This window comes from Falco biarmicus, chromosome 5 (assembly GCF_023638135.1).
Source record: "Falco biarmicus isolate bFalBia1 chromosome 5, bFalBia1.pri, whole genome shotgun sequence".
NCBI classification, from domain to species: Eukaryota; Metazoa; Chordata; class Aves; order Falconiformes; family Falconidae; genus Falco; species Falco biarmicus.
This window is the reverse complement of record NC_079292.1, coordinates 84,846,831-84,869,106: the sequence shown is the minus strand read 5'-3', so window position 1 is coordinate 84,869,106 and position 22,276 is coordinate 84,846,831. Positions and strand designations below refer to the sequence as shown.

General features: G+C 42.7%; 1 protein-coding gene across 8 annotated transcripts in view; it reads right to left on the bottom strand.

The window, feature by feature from the left end:
• CRACR2A (calcium release activated channel regulator 2A) overlaps nucleotides 1–20,430 on the bottom strand; it is a 60,954-nt gene extending 40,524 nt beyond the window's left edge. For 2 of the 8 annotated variants that reach the window (XR_008822211.1, XM_056341231.1), the window contains exons 1-3: nucleotides 20,090–20,430; nucleotides 9,078–9,310; nucleotides 3,964–4,075 (exon numbers count right to left, since the gene is read on the bottom strand). Coding sequence is in view for 7 of the 8 variants with exons in the window: in XM_056341231.1 (XP_056197206.1) it covers nucleotides 3,964–4,075; nucleotides 9,078–9,245 (280 nt within the window). In the remaining variant the exon portion in view is untranslated. Of the gene's footprint in view, nucleotides 1–3,963; nucleotides 4,076–9,077; nucleotides 9,311–10,706; nucleotides 10,930–17,270; nucleotides 17,327–18,858; nucleotides 19,392–20,089 lie in introns of those variants that run through there. The other 6 variants (XM_056341223.1, XM_056341230.1, XM_056341226.1 and 3 more) reach the window with 5 other exon arrangements.
• Nucleotides 20,431–22,276: the final 1,846 nt, after the last annotated feature.

Sequence of the window (22,276 nt, the reverse complement as noted above, 5' to 3'; positions counted from 1 at the left end):
TGACTGGGAGACATGCCAGAAGACTGAAGGAAAGCAAATGTCACTCCAATCTTCAAGAAGAGCAAGAAAGAGGACCCAGGGAACCACAGTCAGCCTAACCCTGATCCCTGGAAATATGATGGAGCACCTAATCCTAGAAACCATTTCCAGGCACATTAAGGATAAGAAAATCAGGAGTGGTGAATCCATGCTAAGGGAAGTCACGCTTGACCAACTTGATAAACTTCTATGATGAACTGACTGGCCTGGTAGATGAGGGAAGAGCAGTGGATATCATCTACCTGGACTTCAGTAAGGCCTCCCACAAAATCCTTACAGAGAAGCTGTTAATGTACAGGCTGGATGAGCATTTGAGGTGGGCAGAAAAGGGGCTGAATGGCCAGGCCCAGAGGGTAGCGATCAGTGGTGCAAAGTCTAGCTGGAGACCAGTGACTAGCATGGACCCCAGGGATCAATCCTGGACCCAGTTTGACTTAAAATTTTCATTAGTGACCTGGATGGTGGGGCAGAGTGCACCCTTAGCAAGTTTGCGGACAACACCAAACTGGGAGTAGCTGATACACCAGAGGGTTGAGCAGTCATCCAGAGGGACCTCAACAGTCTGGAGAAATGGACTGAGAGCAACCTCATGAAGTTTGAGAAGGAGCAGTGCCAAGTCCTGCACCTGAGGAGGAACAACCCCACGCACCAATATGTGCTGAGGGCAATCCAACTGGAAAGCAGCTTGGAAGAAAAGGACTTGGGAATCCTGGTGGACACCAGGCTGAACAGGACCCAGCAGTGTGCCCTTGCTGCAAAGAAGGTTCATGGTGTCCTTGGCCACATTAGACAGAGTATTGGCAGCAGGTTGAGGAAAGTGATCCTTCTGCTGTATTCAACACTGGGGAGGCCACACCTGGGGTTCTGTGTCCAATTGTGGGTTCCTCAGCACAACAGAGACATGGACACACTGGTGAGAGTTCAACAACGGGGCACACAGATGATTAAGGGGCTGAAGCATCTCTCCTATGACAAAAGGCTGAGAGGGTTGGGACTGCTTAGCCTAGAGAAGAGCAGACTCGGGGATATATAATATATATAAATAGCTGAAGGGAGGTTGCAAAAAGGATGGAGCCAGGCTCTTTTCTGTGGTGCTCAGTGACAGGACCAGAGGCAATGGGCACAAACTGCAACACAGGAGGTTCCACCTGAACATCACGAAATACATTTCCACTGTGAGGGTAACCAAGCACTGGCACTGGCTACTCAAGGAAGTTGTGGAGTCTCCCTCCACAGGTATACTGAAAAGGCATCTGGACATAGCCCTGGGCAACTGGCTTGAGGTGGCACTTCTTGAGCAGGGGTGTTGGACCAGACTGCCACCAGAGGTCCGTTCCCATCTCAACAATTCTGCGATTCAGGTATTCCTGGCTATTGGACACCACATCATAGTCATGAGAGATTTTTATGAAAGTCATGACATCCTCAATTTTTCACTAGCCAACAACATATGTTACTTTGTATTTGCTCTCATAAGTGTTGAGAACACTACAGGAAAACTGATTATAATAACCAGAGATTGACAAGTGAGTTGATTCAGTTTAAACATGATGCTAAGCAAGAATAGACATTACAGAAGTCAACTGGTCTCAAGGGTTCAAGCAAATTAACAAACAGGTGAAGCTTGAAACTATCTTAGAATCAAAGTGCAGAACTATCTGAACTCATATCTCAAAGTGGGAAGGTGTGGAGGCAACACCTGTAGAAGAGATCTGACTATATCCGATCTGGCTTCAGATCTGACTATCAATATTGACCTCAAAAAAAAAAAGGTAAGCTAAGATCCTACAGTGAATATAATGACCAAAAAAAGAAAGCTACAACTTGGACATAAAAAGGGGGTGTGTATATATAGACAACAAGAGACAAAAATACTGAAACCTGCAAAGAATACTAAAACAAACAGCTATATGCTTTTTAGCTACATCCATAAAAAGGAAGGCAGTGAGGATGCAGAACTGAAACTGCCACATGAATAATCAATGTGCTCAGTTAGGGAAGATCAGATGCATTCCATCAAACTCTAAATGTGCCAGCTATTTTATTTCAACATCTGCAAATCAGAATTTTTAAGGATTCTAGGCAAAGGGGGTATTGTGATTTTCTGCAGAGGATTTCTGCAGAGGAACTTGGGTTATATTCTAACTTTTAGTACAGAAGTTGCCGTAAACCCAAGGAAACGGGAATTATTTTATCAACTCTGTCTTGCATTTTTTCCCCTCATAGCACCCAGCAGAGCATGTTGACAACAGAGACAATAGAATATGTTGCAAAGAGAGGTTACAGTAAATTTCCACTTGCCACCATTTAAAAATATGAACAGGATTCTCCCATACTAACTGGTGCAGTACAAGTTTTATTCAGATACTACTCTCTTCCTCCATTCTCTAGTATTCTAAAGCAGCCTTTATCTAGTAGAGCTTCTGCTTCTACTAGGAACATCATCACTACCCTGCCAAATGCATGAACACCTAGCCTGGTTCCCTAGAAAATACCTGTCAATACCGTGTAGCAGTTTAAAATGTAGCATGCTTTACACTGTCTATCCTTATGCTTTATGTGAATCCTATACTAGCTGCTGCTGATGGCAGCATCTTGTCTGTGGCAGTTTGTGTAGCCTGCTGCATCCATGTCCTTTTTGTGTGTCTGTGTGCAAGTGTGAGTGTCTCTGGGATACATGTTTCACTTCACTACCAGTTGAACCTGCAAACAGGAAAGCAGCAGCCACATCCATCTGGGTCTCTGGACTGGGCTCCAGCAGCTAGGCAGGAGGAATCCCCAGGCTCTGGAGCAGCTGGAGATGGCAGCCACTTACAATTTCCCTTAACAGAAAATTTTGGTTTTGCAGGGACTACTTACGAAAATAATCTCCAAGTTCAATAAACTTTTTAAACTTAACTAAAAAGTATATATAATTTACTTATGAAAAGCAAAGCAGTAATCCATGATTTAATTTAAGCAATGGCATTTTGCAGATTAAAGCACACTCTTTATTAACATACTTGATCTAGCTCTAAAATGGGAGAGGTGGGACATGACAGACTTAAGATTTCAAACAATTGATGATTTGCCAACAGAAATGAAGGTCCTATTTGCTGGGCCTATACATAGTATTTAAACGGAGATGTAATGTTTTAATTCACACATAGAAGAGATTCAGTTTTCTAGAGAAAATGCTTAAAACCGGTGCTTACAGTCAGCAGAGCTAAAATTTCAGTACAAAATTGGTTCTGCGTGAACAACCATACAGTCTCACTAACATTGTCATCTTATCTGAAACCTCACAGCTGGGGAGAAAGCAACCCTTTCACAAACGCACAGAACATGACAGTAAGAGTGCTGTTGCAAAGCAGGCAGTTACAAAGAAATTATGAACTCCCATCATGCTGTAATAATTGCTTCATCCTGTTTTGTTTCAAAATAAGCAACATCACTTGAAGAATTGATTTATTGTAGAAAGCATTCCCACAGCTGTAAGGACAGTAGTATTAACATATTTTCAGCATTATCTTACATTAATCTTAGAGAGAATCTTAATTATCTCTCAGGTCTTATGACCCAATATGAAATAAAACACAATTTCCACACACACACACACACACACACACCCCCCCAGGGAAATTTTCCAAAGTCTGTTGGTAGATTTACTCCATAGCTTAAATCAGGTGTAATTCAGATTGTTACATCATATGTCTTGTATCATGCTATGGCTTGCCATCTTAAAACAGGAGACAAAGATCAGGAGCCCTTTGTCTATTTACTCACATAATTTGACCACTTCTTCATCTGCTACATATATCTACTATATCTAGGGAATAATCTGGCTCCCTGTGAGCATTGTTAAGATAAAATGCTTTTTTATTGATATGGAGAGTATAGAATATGACTAAAGCTCTATAAAGGAGACATGCTTTCCAAACTCACTGAATCCTGTGGTGAACTCCTTCAGGGTGAGCGAGCCATTGCCATCAGCATCCAACGTAACAAAAACTTTTTCAAGCTCTTCCAGACTAAGAGGTAACTCAGGATGCAGTCTCTGGAATGACAAAACATGCAGCAACTTTACCCAGTACTACAAGATGAGGAAGACTAGATTCTACAAAACATCCATACTACAGAAGGATAGGTCCTTTTGTTTCCCAGTGTGAAAATTCAAGTATATCAGAGTAAAACAATATAAATTGAGGATGATTTGCTTTTATGACTTCATCATTTGCCTTTATGAGTCCTTCACAACAAAGCAGTGAGAACAATCTCCTTGTGACAGACTCCAATCACACAGCGAAGAGGCAGAGCTTGAGATGGAGTCTCAGCATCCTGGTGAAATGCCTCGATTATCATGCAGCTGGATAAACTTGCCAGCAGAACTGCATGCTTAGTTCCTTCCCTATCATGAAGTCAAGCAAGAGATGCTCTAAACAAGAACACCATGGATGGTATACTGTCCTAATTAAAGCTGCTTTAAAATGTGTAAATAAAACTAAGAAAGCTGCATGATCCAAGAAGCAAACCTGCTGCTCCTGTAATGAGTTACATTTAGTTCATGAGTACCTACTTCTGAAACACAGCATGCTCATACCAAAAAGACAAAACTTCATGAAACCAGCTCCACAAAATCACTTATTTTTTCCCCAAGAATTAAGAGAGGGGCATAAACCCCCTCACACAAAACATTTTCTTTAAATCTGGCCCTAATGGTTTTACTGTAATTCTTTTACCAGTACAGACAGATTCCCAGAAAGAGGAGGAAGCTGGAGCAGCGGACAACTACAACAGCCAGGATTTCCTCTGGGAGACAGCATTCAGAACAGTAAAAGCTTTTCTCAGCTTAGGAAGCAACCTTTTTTATCTTATTTAACTAAAAGGTATATATAATTTACTTACGAAAAGCAGTAATCCATGATTTAATTTAAGCAATGGCATTTTGCAGATTAAAGCACACTCTTTATTAACATACTTGATCTAGCTCTAAAATGGGAGAGGTGGGACATGACAGACTTAAGATTTCAAACAATTGATGACTTGCCAACAGAAATGAAGGCCCTATTTGCTGGGCCTATACATAGTATTTAAACGGAGATGTAATGTTTTTAATTCGCACATAGAAGAGATTCAGTTTTCTAGAGAAAATGCTCAACCCTTGTGGAGCTCTCTGCTTTATTATCTAATATCGTTACCGCTTTCCTGAGCTCCTATTATATATGCAACATATTAAAATTGCAAGCTAATAGGTTGATAAAGGTTGATCAGAAGTACCGATCTGTTCCACTGCAGAGAAGGGATTTAGGGACAAAGAACGTTTCTCCTGCAATCCAAGAATAATAGAAACCACTACTCAATAAACCAAGCCATACAGCCAAGGCTAAGAATTGGCTGAGTACACTGACCAGGACTTCTTCCCTGGCTGCAATGAAGGGTTTAGGCTGTATGTTATAAACCTGTATGTGTTGAATGGAATAGCAGTAAAAGGAATTTCAAGGTGATACTGAGAATGGAAAGCAACAGAGCTTCTAAAGCACAGATCTGAAATAGTCCTGAAGGGATTTCTGAGCAGGATCATTGGGCATTGCTGCCTGCTTCTGAAAAAAAAAAAAATATCTAGGAAAGCTTGCCGTATATTCAGTCTAAGTAAGTTACTTTGTCAGTGATACACTTACCAGTTTCTCACTTAAACACATCCATCTTCCCAAAGCTTTAATCTCTTAGATCTGAAGGGAAACTTTTTAAAATTAGCTTCTCCTGTAAAATTCTTACAGCCTACACAACACTGATGGAGGCAGTGCTTCAGACAAATTACTCTTTTTACACTTAGAAAAACAGAAATCGTACTCCTACTGCCAGATCTTTGTGACCTGCTGAAGGAGTGCTTCTTGAAAGCTGGCTGTCCTTTTCTGACCATGTCATCAGCACAGACCCACGTGCGATTCCAGTACAACTGCCTGCAGGTCCTGCTGCAAACCCGACTGAAATAATGCTTCTCCAGCTACCACTGGTGTGCCCTGTTGCAGGGTTTGAATTCTGAACTGAATTATACCAGTTTTGCAGTAGATAGCACCATAATTATTTGCATTTTCTTGGACCAAAAAAATGAGAACAGCAGATTTTGAAGAATGTACAAACATTTTGCTCCATTAAATCCCTTGTGGATAATTTACAGATTTTGATGGACTGGGGCCACACTTGTTACTAAGATTATGTCAGTGTTTTCCCAACCTCTTCTTCCTATTTAAAAAAAAAAAATGATGTTTTTTTGTTAGGAAAACAAAATGTTAATTGTTGGTCACACGGGTTGTGTTTTTACGTTGGGCTTAGTGCAAAAAATACCTAGATCCTTTCAATATGAGGCTCAAAAAAACCCAAAAAACCACCACTGTATCCAACAATAGCACCAGAGCTTAAAAAAAATTATCCACATTACCACTCAACGTGCTTTGTGCTTTCATGACATCTGTGGTTACTCATCTGAAAATATCAAGCTTTTATTCTGCTAAATAAAAAGACAGAGGTCAAATAGCTAAAAGCAAGATCTGAACACAATTCTGCTACACATATTAAACCAAAGCACTTTGCAACGTTAATTCCTGTTACTCATGATAACCTCAAGGCCCAAAGTGCAAAGCTGTGGTTTCAAGTCTCAGGTAGAATTTGCTTTCTTGCAGTTTCAGAAAACCTCATTTGTTTGAAAGTTGAGTACATTTGATATTTTGAAAAGGAATGGAAAATTCTGAACAACCAGTATTAACATAATCTCAAAATTAACAGCAGGATATAATCAGGGAGGTCTAAAACTTTAATATAATTACTGTATTATAGACATAATAAACTTTGTTTGCAACATCTGTTCTACTGAAGTTAATTGGATTTTAGATACTCAGCACTGTTGAAAATCATGCCTCATCACATGACTAAACAATTAAAAAGCTTATGTTAGTAATTTGTATTTGAAGCAATTATTCATTAATGGTAAGTAGCACTGAATTAACAAACAGCAGGATGCAAAAGATATACCTTTTAAGGAAAAAACTGATTTACTTTATTTATGTCCTTGCTATAGGGAATGAACATCATGAAAAGGGCAATCAAAATCAGCTATACTGATTTCAAGCTCATGTTTGCAATACCAGGACTCCAGTCAAGTAGTCATCCTAATCAAGCATAATGAATAACTAATATTATGTGTCTAATTTACAGTTCGGTATAAAAGAATCATTTTGTACATTAATAAAATAATGGGTACCAAATCCATGAGAAAACATTGTAGATTACTGTCACTGGTGTCCAAATAAATCTCTATTTAATTCATTACCAAATTACAAGGAAGATAGGACAATGAGAAAGCTATCACTGGCTTCAGGAATAAGGGTTTCTGACTTGTTAGAATTAGCATAGAAGGCTTCTCTTTATAATTTTTATTCACTGTCACTAAATTACTGTAAAGTCAAATGGAGGAGTTGTGTCTCACCCCAGTTTTTTGTCAATAGAACTGCATTGATTTCAGCTGAATTACTCTTCATTTACTAAAGTGTTGAGTGGAATAAGGATAACCCAGTATCTTCAAAGGTCTCTATTTGTAATATTATCTTTAATTGGATCAGCAGGAAGTCTGAGCAAATATAAAGAAACTTCTCAAGTGTTCTGAGCATGCTTATGTCTGTATTTAAATGGACCAGACACTTATATCCATACTGAAGTTGTCAGATATGTTAAGTAAATACTCATGGTGAGATAGAAGAAATGTATTTTTTGCTCTTTGCAACCCTTCTCTACTGCATCTTTCACAACATGTGTTTTAGAACCTGAAGTATAAACTTATCAGCACTCTAAGCACAAAACCTAGAATCAAACAGAAACAAAAGTTTTTATGTTCCTTGCAAAAACAGGTATTAAAGAGTTATATGCACATACATACATATATGGCTCTTCCACTAGGTATAAATATATACCATTCAGTTTTTGGAAAGACAATAAAATTATAATACATGAAATTCTCTTTGGGTCTGGATTTACCAATATTACCACTAACAACATATTTTGTTTTTTGCAGTTACTTCAATGAGATAATGTATATCGGTAAAGTTTAGAGCACAGTGAGCATCTGCACGCCTACCTTTTTTCAACATTGCAGAATTAGCACAGGTCATCACAAAATTCAGCAACAACTGCACAAAAAGCTCTTGAGACTTAGTAATCCAAGTAATTTACTACTAGGTTTTTGCTTTTCCAACATTTATAGTTAAAAGTGTTTTGCTTGCATTTTCCTATATACAGACACATCTTTATTTCTGAAGATATGGAGGTTCCAAAATTTAGTACTTCGCACTGGATTTATTATGCTACTGCTCCCCAACTCTATTCCATCCGTAAGTACTGAAGTAGAAATGGATTAACACAATGAAATTACGCTTTGCCTGTCAAGCATGAGTGCATGCTCGTTTTCTGCCACATATCGGTTCAAATCATCATATCTGCAATATGCACCCAATCCCATTTTCAAAAGACTGTTACATAGTTGCTTTTTCATCAAAATTTTCATCAAATGCTATTTTGGCCCCTCAAACAATTTAAGAACAATTTGGTAAGATTATTGTGAACACTAAAATACTGTTCCTCTGTTTCCTATATAAACATGCCATCCAGCTCAGAGTTCAACAATGGCAGCTGAAACCACAGTGAAGACTTCTTTTACACAGTTTTGCTAAAAAACCAAAAGGATAAAATTGGTGGACTGAACACATTCATGATGCTGTGGCAAGTCGAAGTAATTAATTTACTGGATTTTCAACTTTGTCACCGAGAATGGAATTAAGTTCCTAGGGCATTTTTCAAACTTCCTCTGATTTTCTACTTTTTTGTTGCTTTGTCTGTGGAAGCAAATGCAAGCATTATGTAAGACTTCAAAGAGATTATTTCAAATACCACATATCTCTTTAAAGTTATCAGGAAGGTGTTAAAAATTTTAACGCCAAATTAGTCTCAACTCATTAAGGGCATTAGGAGCTTCTCTCATTGTGCATTTCACATAGCCAATTTTGGTTTACCTGCATGTCTTGACGAGTGATGAAGCCTTTGCCTTCCAGATCACAAATCTGAAAAAACTCATGTGCTTTTCCCAACACATTTAGTCCTGGATCTTGCTCTTCAGTCCTGCTCCTCTCTGCCTCTCCTGGTGGCATGGGACTGGCACAGTCTCCTTGTATTCTGTCCATTGTCACAGCACATTAATATCTTGGGATGCTGCTATCCCATTTACTCCTAAATTTTGATCTGAAACCTGTGGGTAGAAGGCCAGGAAAAGAGCAATCAGATCGTTTTAATGATGTTTTCCACAATCTCTTAGCAGCCATCTCTTTAATTAAGTGCTAAAGTTTAGAAGAAAAAGCTTTTGAAAATGTCTGCTTTTGATGGGCTGCACCAGAGACACTGCAAATGAGACCATGAATGAGGAGAGAGAAGTCCAAGGGAAAGAGAAGACAAAACTAGCTCTGAAAAGGAAGCCTGAGGCAAAATCAGCCAGTTTAACAAGAAATATAGATAATCAACTAATATGAACAAAAACCCACAAGAAATACAGGTAAATTAAAAAATAATTTGAAGTCCCTACAAGGATTCAAGTGGTATCTTTTTTACTCTAATCATCTTAACGCCACACATCACAATTTACATCCAGTGCTTTTGAAGAGTCATGTGACAGCTACAGAATGGAAGGCAACTGACAGCTGATGAAATCTGATGGATCATGGCATTTAAAACAATTAAGACAATGGATTATGGAATTCTGAAACATTTCCTAAGATTCATCCTTACTGCTTAGGGCTTTGACTTTCATCTGTAAAGAACTAATTGCTAGTGAACTTGGTGGGAAGCCTTTATAACTTAATCAGATTCTAAAGAGCTTCTGTGAAAATTTGTATTATACCCCCTTGCATGAAAATATTTGTATATATTCATGTTTGGCTATAATTTGATCTTGAACTCATTCTAGGAGGTCATATGTAAATACTACTTCTTCAAACTTGTACATGTACAACCCATTGATACAACAGTACCAGTAACAAAGGAGCAGGCTTTCCCAGTAGCATGTAGGCTCAAAGGCACTACTGACTAACGATGAGTTGTCATGCCTCACCTGACATTTGTAAGAAACTATATGATCTAAACTCATTATCATGGGGGTAAACCAAGCAGAGAAACTATTTCACCGAGGTACTGTGTATTTGTGACAGGCTAAGAACACGTGTAACAGCTACCAGGGCTTAGATGACATCCAACACCTTGGCTTCCTATCTATATCTTTAATTTGCATTTTTGTATTTCTAAATAGGTCTACCTAAAGTAGTCACAAATTTGATAATTTTTTCACAGAGGGAAGTATTTGGAGAGGCATTTGACTATTATAAAGGAACATAGCCTGGTTCTGATCCAGCATGACTGGCAGAATCTGAAACAACTCCAACAGAAAGTCAGCGAGAACTATCTGAATCTGAAATATATGTTGTCTTCAGAGTACAGGGCTTGGCATTGCATGGATGTGAGGGCAGAATCTGAGGAAACAAGAACTTTAGGTTGTCTAATCAGCTTCTTAAGGAGAACAGGCTCTGATCACAGAGTAACTCAGCCAGAGACTGCTTTGTTCTATACTTCAGTTCCAACCTGGCAGTGCTTTATACCTCTTAAAGCACAGCATCTTCCAAGAACTTCTGAGAGTTAGTGTCACACTTTCAGTGGCTTTTCAGGATGAAGTGATTTCTCCAACAGCTATGGGAAGTCCAACAGCCTGGCCCATGTTTCATGTGAGTACAAAAGCACTGCGACCAGGCCACTGACTCCAAACCAAACCAGGACTTGGATGAGCAAATCCCTCGCCCCCCTCTGCAACCACGTGGCAAAAATCTGCAAGCATGGGTAAATTTTACTCTCTCCCCCTCACTCTTTTGTAACTCCAATCATCCCAGTACCATCGCTCAAATACTCTCCAAAGCTGAAACAATTTGGCTTCATGACCAAAGAACTTAGCTGTCAAAATCCTCCCTAAAGCAGAGTTACAAGCAGCAGAAGAAAAATAATTGAAGACAAAGGATGATTACACCACTTTAGGAAACTCCTTCTTAGGATGGCTCTTACTGCAGTCTCAGAGTGGGGCAGTAGGGATGCTCCGAAGGCAGCGGGCAGCTGCCAGCACTGGGTACCACTCCTACTGCAGCAGGTGGGCTCGCTGCATGCCCACCCCGAAGGCACTGGAGCCTGCCACAGCACTCGTGCTGGCAGCCAAGGAGGCCCTGGAAAATGAACCAGCCTAGGAAACACTGTCACAGGGAATACAGGTCAGACATAACAAGGGGCATTTGGCTATTACAGCTGCATGAACAGCTGTGCTTTTATGAGGAGCTCTTGCTCAGAAAGTCTGACTAAGTATCAGTAGCTGGGAAGATACACAGAAGAAAAGATCACTCCATAACCATCCTGTTTCTTAATCCCTTTCCTGACTTTTCCAGTATTAAATAGTGTCAAAAAGTGAACATGAGCTAGGTGAATCTTTGCTTGGACTCTATACAGCCACCCACAATTAGATCAGGTTGAATGCCACTGCAAGCCACATTCAGACTACAGTAGTATAAAGTCTGGATGAGACCTCCTTTCATACTGCTTTTACACACCTGAAGTTGACTGACTTCAACACAGCTCATTCCTCACAGACACCAGCATATGAGGTAATCAAAGCCAGTGTCACCGCAGAGTTTAAACTAATGGCCCAATTTAAAAACAGGTTTAAAAATACCAAAAAATTAGTGGGACAAGCGCAGCCTGAAGACAGTCTTGACAAGATCTGATCCAGACTCCAAACATATTGGATGTAAAAGTTTGGGAGATTTTTTTCTTTCTTTTTCACATCTCAACAATTTCTCAGGAGGCCACAACTGCAGGAACAGGCCCAGCTAATGATGATGGTAAGCGCTGCTACGGCTGGTGATTTCCGCACAGTTCATTAGACTTAAGAAAAAAGAAAAAATGTGCAAGTAAAAGATAGCTAACTATTTCAGAGAATAGAAATATGAATGCAGGTTTAAAATGGTGGAACAAAGAGGCATTATATGGTTTTATAGTTGTTTATGCTTAGCAAACAGTACAGACATGATTCAGGAAACGTCACCATGCTTTCTAAATAGTTCCATACCACAAAACCAAATTATGTGTATCACAGGAGCCTCACCTTACAAGTTGCCCCACCTTTCATACCCATCATAAAAAACTTGCTACACATCTTGAATACAGCAGAAAATTAAATTAGAGCATATGCTAAAATTCTTAATCTTTATGGCAGCTTCCAAAGCTGGTACAGCTCATCATAATTCTCAGAGTGCCCTGATACTTTGCAAATGCTGGTAATAACATGAAAGATTAAAACTGCCGTTTGCTCCATATTCCTGGATCAGCAATGTAATTATTCCAAGGCCAATTTTAAATAACACAGGTAGTTCTATTCACTCATACATCTCCTTTAGAAACCAAATGGCTTACAAATTCAAAAGACTATTCTGCTAAGACACCTGATTTCCATTCTTTTAGCTACAAACACTTCACTATGCAAAACAGGTAGGATCATGAGCTGATACAAACAAGCATAACTCCAAATGACACTAAACAAGGATGTGGGCTTTATGAGTTTTTTACAGATGATTAATCATGAGGTATTTTTGGACTGGTCTGCAAGAGGCAGGTCACATTAGTATTTCAAATGACATTTTCATCATGATTTTTCAGTCAGGTGTACTGTAAATCACCAGACTCTATAGGTACAGAGTACTGTTGATCCACAGATTTTGTAAGTCATGACTCATGACTACCCCGCTCTCTCTAACTGTGATAGTTAAAAAAAACAACTTAGAGCTGTTTAATTGCATTCATGTCTCCAAGGTTCTAGGTTTCAGTAAAATACTTTTTTTTAGCATCTGCTTATAGGTACAAACTTTCTGCAGCACACTTCAAAACATGAATCATCAGCAGAAAAATGTAGTAAGCTTGCTTAATACAGAGGTCACCATGGATTTATACAAAATACTCCTATGAGAGAGAACAGTTATGATTTACAATCACTGGAAATAGAAATTAGATTGCATACTTTTGCTATGAGAAATATGTTTTCCTACAACCAAATTATCATTAAAATAACCTGCAGTTGATCTGTAGTATGCCTGACATGAATAGGGACCTCTTCAAAACTGTCAGTTACCTTCTAGCATTACACTGAAAAGCTTCCAAAGCCATTAAAATGTACCACCACATTTTAAGATGGCACAAGCCTGCTGAAAGAAGCCATTCTGTTCCCTATTACTGTGCCCTGCCCTTGAACAAGTGTTCATCCAGGTAGACAGTGAACCCTGTCATAGAATCCTTTCAATTTAATTGGGAAAGTTACAGCTTATTGAGCTCAATTAAGGCCAAGTGTCCCATCAAGGAAACACACATCAAAGAAAAATCAAGAATCAAAAAAAGCAGGACCTATCAAGAATGACAGAAGAATGGAGCTGCTAAGATGAAAGGGAGCAAAATAACGATCCTCAAGTAGATAGAAGTTTCCTAGACACAGAGTTGGAGAAAAATACTGCCTATGCACATAATGCAACAGACTAGTAACACTTGTGTGTAATGTGGCAGACAAACTAGACATGAAAAACCATCCAATGACCAGGAAAGTAGACACAACCACTGACTGCAAAGGTAGTGCAACTTCCATCACAGAAGATTAGACCAAAGACAAATCTGAAAATGATGACAGGTGATCATTCCTTGAGAAAGATGAATACATCAGTGGACCTCAATGTTGTATTTTTAAAAGATTTGTGACTGCTCAAGGTAAAAATTCAGGTCCCACATTTAAAACAACTGACAGATATGGAGTCGTGCATCCAAAAAATATCCATATTTTCTCCCTCTACTATGTCTAAGACAACTACCCTTTAAGCTCTCATGGAAGCATTATAAAGCCTGACCTAACCATATGAACATCTGGACTGAACTAGATGAAAAATGGGACTTTCATTCCCCCAATCTTGACTTTTCAAGTAAAAACATGCAAGTCTCATGCTTTTGCTTCAGAAAGGAATTGAAATGTGTCATAAAAAGCCTCTTCTACATAGCCGGAATTCACTGGTCAGCTAACTTCTCATGATGTACACAATCTCTCATGATCCTTCACCTTAGGAGAGAGTGCACCATGGGGTAGGTGTGGGGAGTTTAACTGCAGAGGAAGAGATCTCAGGAAGGCTGGAGTTCCTATGAGACCGCAACAGGACAAATCTGAAAGAAACATGTCATGAAAATCAAGGAAGCAGCAAAGGCAGGTAACAAAGGAATCCTGCATGCACTGGTCTAAAACCCAAAAGCTTTAAATTATGTACAAATTTCTTTCCTGTGAGGAAATTTGTGTGGGAGAGCCAAATTCTGTTGACAACCAGCGTTAACAGGAAGTCTCCAAACAGTCCTGACTAGCTTTTAAAGATTAAGAGAATCATTAGGATCATCTACTTTGATATTCTGCATAATGCAAGCTCAACGCTTCATTTATACCGCAACAAGTTTTTAGATTTCCATAAAATTACTTCCAATTTATTTCAAGGTAAAGGAGATTAGCAGAAATCAAGGAGGGAAAATATCTAGGAGAAGATATTGTGGGTTATAAATACACTACAATCATAATTTAAATCCATCATTTTCAGAAGATTATTGGTTAAGGAAAAAAATCCATACCTAAAACTAAAGAAGGGAAAAAAACCCCAGGTCATATTTCAGAAGTAGAGTCTCCACAATATTAACTGTGAAACAGGAGAAAAAACTGAAAAGATGCTTAAAGTGACAGTATTAATGATTCCAAAACAGGCTACTGAAGACTTGGGGGAGACACCACCCACTCCCCACCATGGCATGAGAATCCACAAATCCAGATGTTGGACAAAAAACTCAAACTATTTCCCTTCTGTGCACAATGATGCAGGATCCTAAGTCTCTGACTGATGATCACGTCCTCGTTAACCTTTTTTTTTTTTTTTAAGCATCTCCATCCAAGCAACTAATTTTCTCTGGGTTTTTAAGAAAATTTGCCTCTCCCAAAAGCTTCCCACACAGATGGAAGAAGAAAGTCACTTGCCTGGCTTGTGACTTGACAGGCTCTATGGAAATAGCAAACAAAACTATCCATGTATTAAAAAAGATGTCCAAAGATAACAGAGGTAAGTAAAGGAAGCAGGCAGAATCTTTTATTCCCCATCCTGTTTCTAGCATGGAAACTAATGAAAAACTAGTGTGCAGACAACATCATCATAGAACCTCTCACTTTCCTTCCAGTACTACCTTCTCTGATTTTTATTGCCTAAATATTAGCAGTTCTTAGGGATCCATACTGAAAAGGCCGGTCAAGCTTAGCACTGCTAGGGTCCTCAAGAAGTAAAGCTACACTAAGTTAGGATTTTAGTGGAAATGCATCTTTTCCTCTTGCTTTACTGCTTTAGATGCTTCCTTTTTAATGTACTTAAGTAATGAAAAGCTAAGAACTGCTTGGAAATGCAAACTTCTTATAAAAGAATGCTAAATTTACGAGCAACAATCATCATGGAATTCACTGTTACAGACTAATCACAGGATCATCAGAGCTGTGAGAGCACCTTCCCTGTAGTCCCCGCATGTTTCAAGGACCAACACACTCCTTCCCTCCCTCCACCTGCTCTTCCTGCCTTGCTCAAGGACACCATCTCCAAGACAACCTGTTCCCCCTCCCTCTTGTTCCTTGCCTGCCTGCTGGTTGCAAGAACCTTGAGTCTTCAAGAAGCTGTTGACCCAACACCTGAGCAGGATGGTGGTATGTGTGCATGTGTATCTGAGTGTGTGCTTTCCCCACAAATTCTGTCTCTAACTTATTATAATTTTCTGCATACAAATACAATTTGGCCAGTTATGTATTTTGGCAACAACTCTAGCTAACATTTGTGGCTGCGACATAAGTTTTTATAAATGTTTGCAAGTAAACAGTAGTGACATTAGCAGTTATAGAACTTGTATCAGAACTGTTATAGAACTATATATATCTATTTTACCATCAACTTCTTTCAAAAACAGAAAATGTTACTTCAGAGAAGCAAAACCTATTTGTTACGAGGGAGCACCTTACAACATATGCAACACATTCCAAGCACAGTAAAGTCAAAATAGAGCTGACTTCATCTGACTCTGCATGATTTATTGTGTTGCATTGTCCCAAGAACTGAAATTAAATGCTAATAACTATATTAATAACAGCATGATATTAGTGTATATATATAGGTGTATATACAGGTGTAGCCTGTAACATGATATTCTGGCAGGAGGTATTGCCAAATCCTATGAGCTGTTCCATTTGTTGACAAATTATTTGCATTGGAAACAGATCCCCGCTCTGAAGTAAAGGCCTGGGAAAAGTAAGTAAAGCAGCACATGCTCCTTTTAATTGTCTTATCTTTCAGGTTTTCCTAATGACTCACTGCTAAATGGAGCTACTTTCAGCTGGTAAAATCTGGTTGACAACAACATCTTTGAAGAACACCACTTTCACAAAAAAAAAACCAAACACAACCTTGAAATATTCTGCCTCCTCCAAAAGTCCTTGCTAAAAATGTAACTTCTCGGGAAAAAAAAATCAATTATCTCCCTGAAAACCAACAAAAAAATGGCTTGAAATCTGAAGTATACTCTATTTCTAGTTCATCAAGGAATGTTACATCTTTAAACTAAAGGATTTTGAGATGCAAATTACATATTCTCTTCAAATAAAAAATCATTTTTAATGGAAAAAATGTTAGCAGAAATTTTCAATCTACTCTGCTACTGACCTTAGTGAACCCAAGCTATTTCAGATTGCACTAGAAGACCCAAGAGGCATGCTCCAAGAATCTCCTTAGTTATTTGGTAGTTGGTTTGGAGTTGGGTTTGCAACAATTCCTGTTTTCAAAGTTTTCAGAATTTCTGAAACTATAAACTTGCTCTTGGGAACCACCTTCATCTGAGCCAGTGAGACAGTTTGCATGGGACAAGACCACGTGAGTGAGGTACAGGAGTATTTAGTTTTCTAGTCCACTTTTACCATTGCAAGAAGTAATGGTAAAACAGGATAAAGAGGCGGCTTATTTTTCTATACGCAGTACAAGATAACCTTCAGGCTACCTGTTCTGCATGGCTGGGAAGCACATACAAACAAATCCACTCACCTGTATTTGATTAGTAGGCTTGGTGTACCTCATCCTGTTCAGTTCTACAAAAAACTCTAGCAACACAGACAATTAAAAATGTGTCATTAGATTCCTAATTGGATTTTAATTCACTACTGCTTTCAAGTGGAAATAAGACTTCCACAATCTCTGTGAGTCAACTAGTCAAAAAGTTATTCTTGCAATTGCATGGGACCCCTGCCTCCATTTACACTGCTCTCTGATGAACAGAAGTTCCCTAGAAAGACCCTTCACCTTTCATGACACCCCCTTTGTGAGACTAAAGCATAAGGTGAGTCATGTGAGGAAAAAAGGGCTATTGCATGATACTGCAGAGATGAAGAATATCTTCTGGTGTGGCTCTCTGGGGGCCACAGGCTCTTCGAAGGCGCACCCATTTCAGCCACAGCTCAGTAACGCGGTGACTTGCCACTGTGCAATAGGTATGGCTACTTTGCAATTTCTGACTGGCAAAAATAAGGTATCAGAGCAAGGGGTAGTCTGGGACACAACAGAACAAACACATGGCACAGAGACACAGCAAAATGAGAACGTGAGAAGGAAGTCAAATTAGCCTGAGACATGACACAGAATAAATCTGATAGTAACTAGTGAGGTAGACTGGACAAGGCTTGCTATCCTATACCTTGTTTATCTGACCCTGTGGTGATCCACCTTACCAGATGAGGGGGATAACTATCCCAGAAAGGGTACTGGTGTCTAAAAATCTAGGTAAAAGAAAACAAAAAGTTGGTGGCAAGTATTTAAGATAAAAAAATATATCAGATTTGCACTGAAAAGTCTAGGCCTGACAAGATTTTTTTTTTGGTCTGGAAAGCTCCAGAGCCTTCAACTAAGATTCAGTCAGTTCCTCGACACAGGCATCTTAGTGCTTCTGCGTGGATAAGTCATGGACAGTGGAATCAATTATATTTTTAGATCAGGTTTAACTTCAATAGATTAGATCTGCATTTTTAGTGAGAAATAAATCCCTAAAGATGTATTACTCCCTCCTTTATGTAAGACTGCACATTCATATATACCTATACTGCAAATTAGCAAATGATGGAGAGGTAATCTGGTCAGACCACTATATTCTTTACCCCTCCATATGGCCACCGTTTACCCATCTACAGTATCATGACAGTGTATCATTTGTCAGTGAACAGAAACAGGAGGAAAAGAGAGAGATCTGCTAGAAGCAGCACATGCATCCTGTGGGCTGAAGAAACCACAATAAAGGCTTGCAGAGTAATGCTGTTCAGCGCATTAATTTCTGCTACCTTCTTTACAAGTCTCTTCAGTCCATCACAAGATGGAAGGAAAAGAGGGGAGAGATGTCTCACACAGAAGCAAATATACGTCCTTCATTTCAGCAGCAGCGAACTTAAGTCTCCAAGAACTGGCAGACCAAAAGACTAAACTATTATTGCCCTGAATCTAATTTGCTACTTAGTCCACTCAGAGAAATTTAACTTCTCTTTGTACTTGAAACAGTGACTTCTGATGTATTGATGTCAAGAAAGATGAGAATTTAGTATAGAGAAGGCTGACATTTAGTTTTCACTCTTTTTGGTGTGACAGTTACCTTTTGAGTTGTACAATATTGGTGTCCTTAAAGATAGATTTGGGGACCAGATATCCAGGTCCTCAGGACATCCCAGAGACAAACAATAACCTTTTACCAGTGCTTCAGATTAATTCACATATGCCGTCTAAAAAGAAAAGTGAAAATAACCTGGAAACTACTGTTAAAAACCACAGACTTGCAACTAAGGAAACAGAAAAGTATGTTGCGTTAGTCAAAGTGTTCCAGAGGGATTTCACCATTCTCCCAACTGTGACGCTACCCAAGTTTCATTACCTGCAGTCATGATCTGTTCTACTGGCATATATTATAAATCCATTACCCTGGTAGCGAGCGCTAAGGTGGTTTTTATACCCGTCATGTACAGACATAAGCATTCAGTATCAAGAAAGACCGAAACCCGCATCAGACACCGCACTAGCGCTGTAAGCGGTGTGAGACTGACACCAAACTGCTGCTGGGGCACAAAAAACCTCTTTTCCATCCGCAGCAGCAGCGCCGCCGCCACCGGGCCCCTCCCGCCACGCAGGCCGCACCGGCCCCGCCACCCCCCGGGCGGCTCCTGAGGTAACCTGGGCGCAAAGCTCCTGCTCCGTGACGCCGCCCGCCACCCCGCACGGCGCGGCTGGAGGCACGCCGGAGCGCAAACACGAAGGCTGTCAGTCAACACCACCATCAGTCAGCAGCACTGCGGGGCACCGCCCGTAGGAAACGCTCCCTGTGCGGGAGAGGCCGCGGCCCCTCAGCCCGCTCACCCGCCCGCGCCTCACCCCACCCGCCCCAGCCTGCACAACGCGGCCGGCAGCGCGGGGCCACGGCACCCGCCCGCGTTCGCGGAGACAGGAGCGGCCTGCTCGGCTGCTTCTGCTCCCGCTGCCTCCCCGCCTGAGGGCGAGCCGGGGGTTCACGAAAGAGCCCGGGGCTGCCAGAGCGGCGGGAGCCCCCGGCGCCGCCCCGCACTGGCCGGCGGGCAGGGCCGCAGCCCCGCTCGGCACCGGGGAACAGGGCACGGGGCAGCGACGGCTGCCCTGAGCCCGCCGAGACGATGCTCTCCGGCGGGCGGCCCCCCGCGGACAGCCCAGCTGGCGGCATGCGGAAGAGCGGGACACCGCTGAGGCACCGGCGCTCCGCAAAGGAGGGCGCAGCGGCGCCGCCGTTCCGCCAGCAGAGCGACCCGCCCGCGCACGGCGGTGCTGCTGCCCCCGGCCCGCGACACCTTCCCCCGACTCACCTCCCCCGGCGCCCGGGCCCAAGGGCCGAGCCCTGCGCGCTGAGCCCTGCGCGCTGAGCGGCGCGACCCCCCCGCCTCGGGCCGGCAGCCGCACGGCTGAAGGGCTGAAACAACTTTGTAAACTTCGTTGGCAGCACGGGTGGCACCACCGGGCGAGGCGGGCTGCGCCCGGGGGCGGAGCGGCCGGCCCTGCCCAGCGCCGTCCCCCGCGGCGGGGCCGTGCGGCCGGGGCTCGGCTGCGGCACCATCACCCCCCGACCTCGGCAGGGCCGGCGGGGCCGCGGCGCGGAGCCAGGGGGGCGCTGCCCGCCGGGACCCCCCGCAGCCAGAGCGAGGTGCCCGGCGCTCGCCAGGACAAGGGCGCGCAGCCGCGCCCCGCAGCCCGGCCGGCCGAGGTGCGCCCCCCGCCCCCCCAGGCTTTAAGGCGTCGGTCGGTGGAAACGGACCAATTGGGACCTTCCACGCCGTGTGATCGCGGCCTGGCCAAGGCCAGGTGCACCCCGGCAGGAGGCAGGACGCGTTCCGCTTGCGCTTGACTCCCAGGTCTCACCTAGCCCAAAGTGTGTTTTAAAAAATGGGTAAACGTGTGCACCTGGGGTCACGTTCTCTGAGATCTGCTCCAGGAAGAGAAACAGCCTCAGCAGGGTTCTCGTGGCTGCAGGATCTTCAGCTGCAGGAGCGTTAGTGCTTGGGGCACGGTGCCCGAGGGAGCCTTCGGCTGCCTCTTCTTGCTGGGCTGAGCCGGCAGCCGCCGCCTGCTGTGGCACCAGCCGCACGGGTCTGCTCTGCAGCCCTGACCCACACTTCCCCCGGGGTCATCGGCTGTCCCCAGGCAAGGCCCCACGCACCCTGTCACAGCGTGAGCAGCACCCACAGCACCCCTGTCACAGCGTGAGCAGCACCCACAGCACCCCTGTCACAGCACGCAAGCTGCACCCACAGCACCCCTGTCACAGCGTGAGCAGCACCCACAGCACCCCTGTCACAGCATGCAAGCTGCACCCACAGCACCCCTGTCACAGCATGAGCAGCACCCACAGCACCCCTGTCACAGCACGCAAGCTGCACCCACAGCACCCCTGTCACAGCGTGAGCAGCACCCACAGCACCCCTGTCACAGCACGCAAGCTGCACCCACAGCACCCCTGTCACAGCGTGAGCTGCACCCACAGCACCCCTGTCACAGCACGCAAGCTGCACCCACAGCACCCCTGTCACAGCATGCAAGCAGCACCCACAGCACCCCTGTCACAGCACGCAAGCTGCACCCACAGCACCCCTGTCACAGCGTGAGCAGCACCCACAGCACCCCTGTCACAGCATGCAAGCTGCACCCACAGCACCCCTGTCACAGCACGCAAGCTGCACCCACAGCACCCCTGTCACAGCATGAGCAGCACCCACAGCACCCCTGTCACAGCACGCAAGCTGCACCCACAGCACCCCTGTCACAGCATGCAAGCAGCACCCACAGCACCCCTGTTACAGCGTGAGCTGCACCCACGGAACCCCTGTCACAGCACGCAAGCTGCACCCACAGCACCCCTGTCACAGCGTGAGCTGCACCCATGGAACCCCTGCCACAGTGCACAAGCAGCACCCACGGCAGCCCTGTCACCACGCAAGCTGGACCCATGGCACCCCTGTCACAGCGCAAGCCGCACCCACGGTACCCCTGTCACCATGCGAGCCCTCCCGCTCGCCTTCCAACACGTCTCTCCCAAACAGCCCGGAACCCTTCGGGTACGTGTCTTTAAAGTAAGCTGTGGGACCCGAGTGCTGATAAACAGCAAATCTTGCATCCATGAAGAGGCACGAGAGGAAGGCCTGCAGGTCATTTGCAGAATGTTTGCATGTGCCCCCAATGTATCTACTTACAAAGCACTACAAGTAGTAGTTTAAAACTGTTACAAAATGCTGAGTTGACGTTTATGTAACTGCATCTAACTCAAACAGCTTCTGCAAAGGGAAATTTTACTTCCCTAATTACTACAATTCTTTGACTACAGGCTTGTACGAGTTTCCACAAGGCAAGCTTGAATGTGGATTTACAGTACATTAAAGTGTACGTTAAAGTAAGGTTAAAGTGCTGCTTGGCAGTCACTGCTTACATTTACACTCAGTAAAAAAGTATTTGAAACGTGCTTACCACGACAGCTGCCTTACCCATGCTGTGGGTTAAAACAG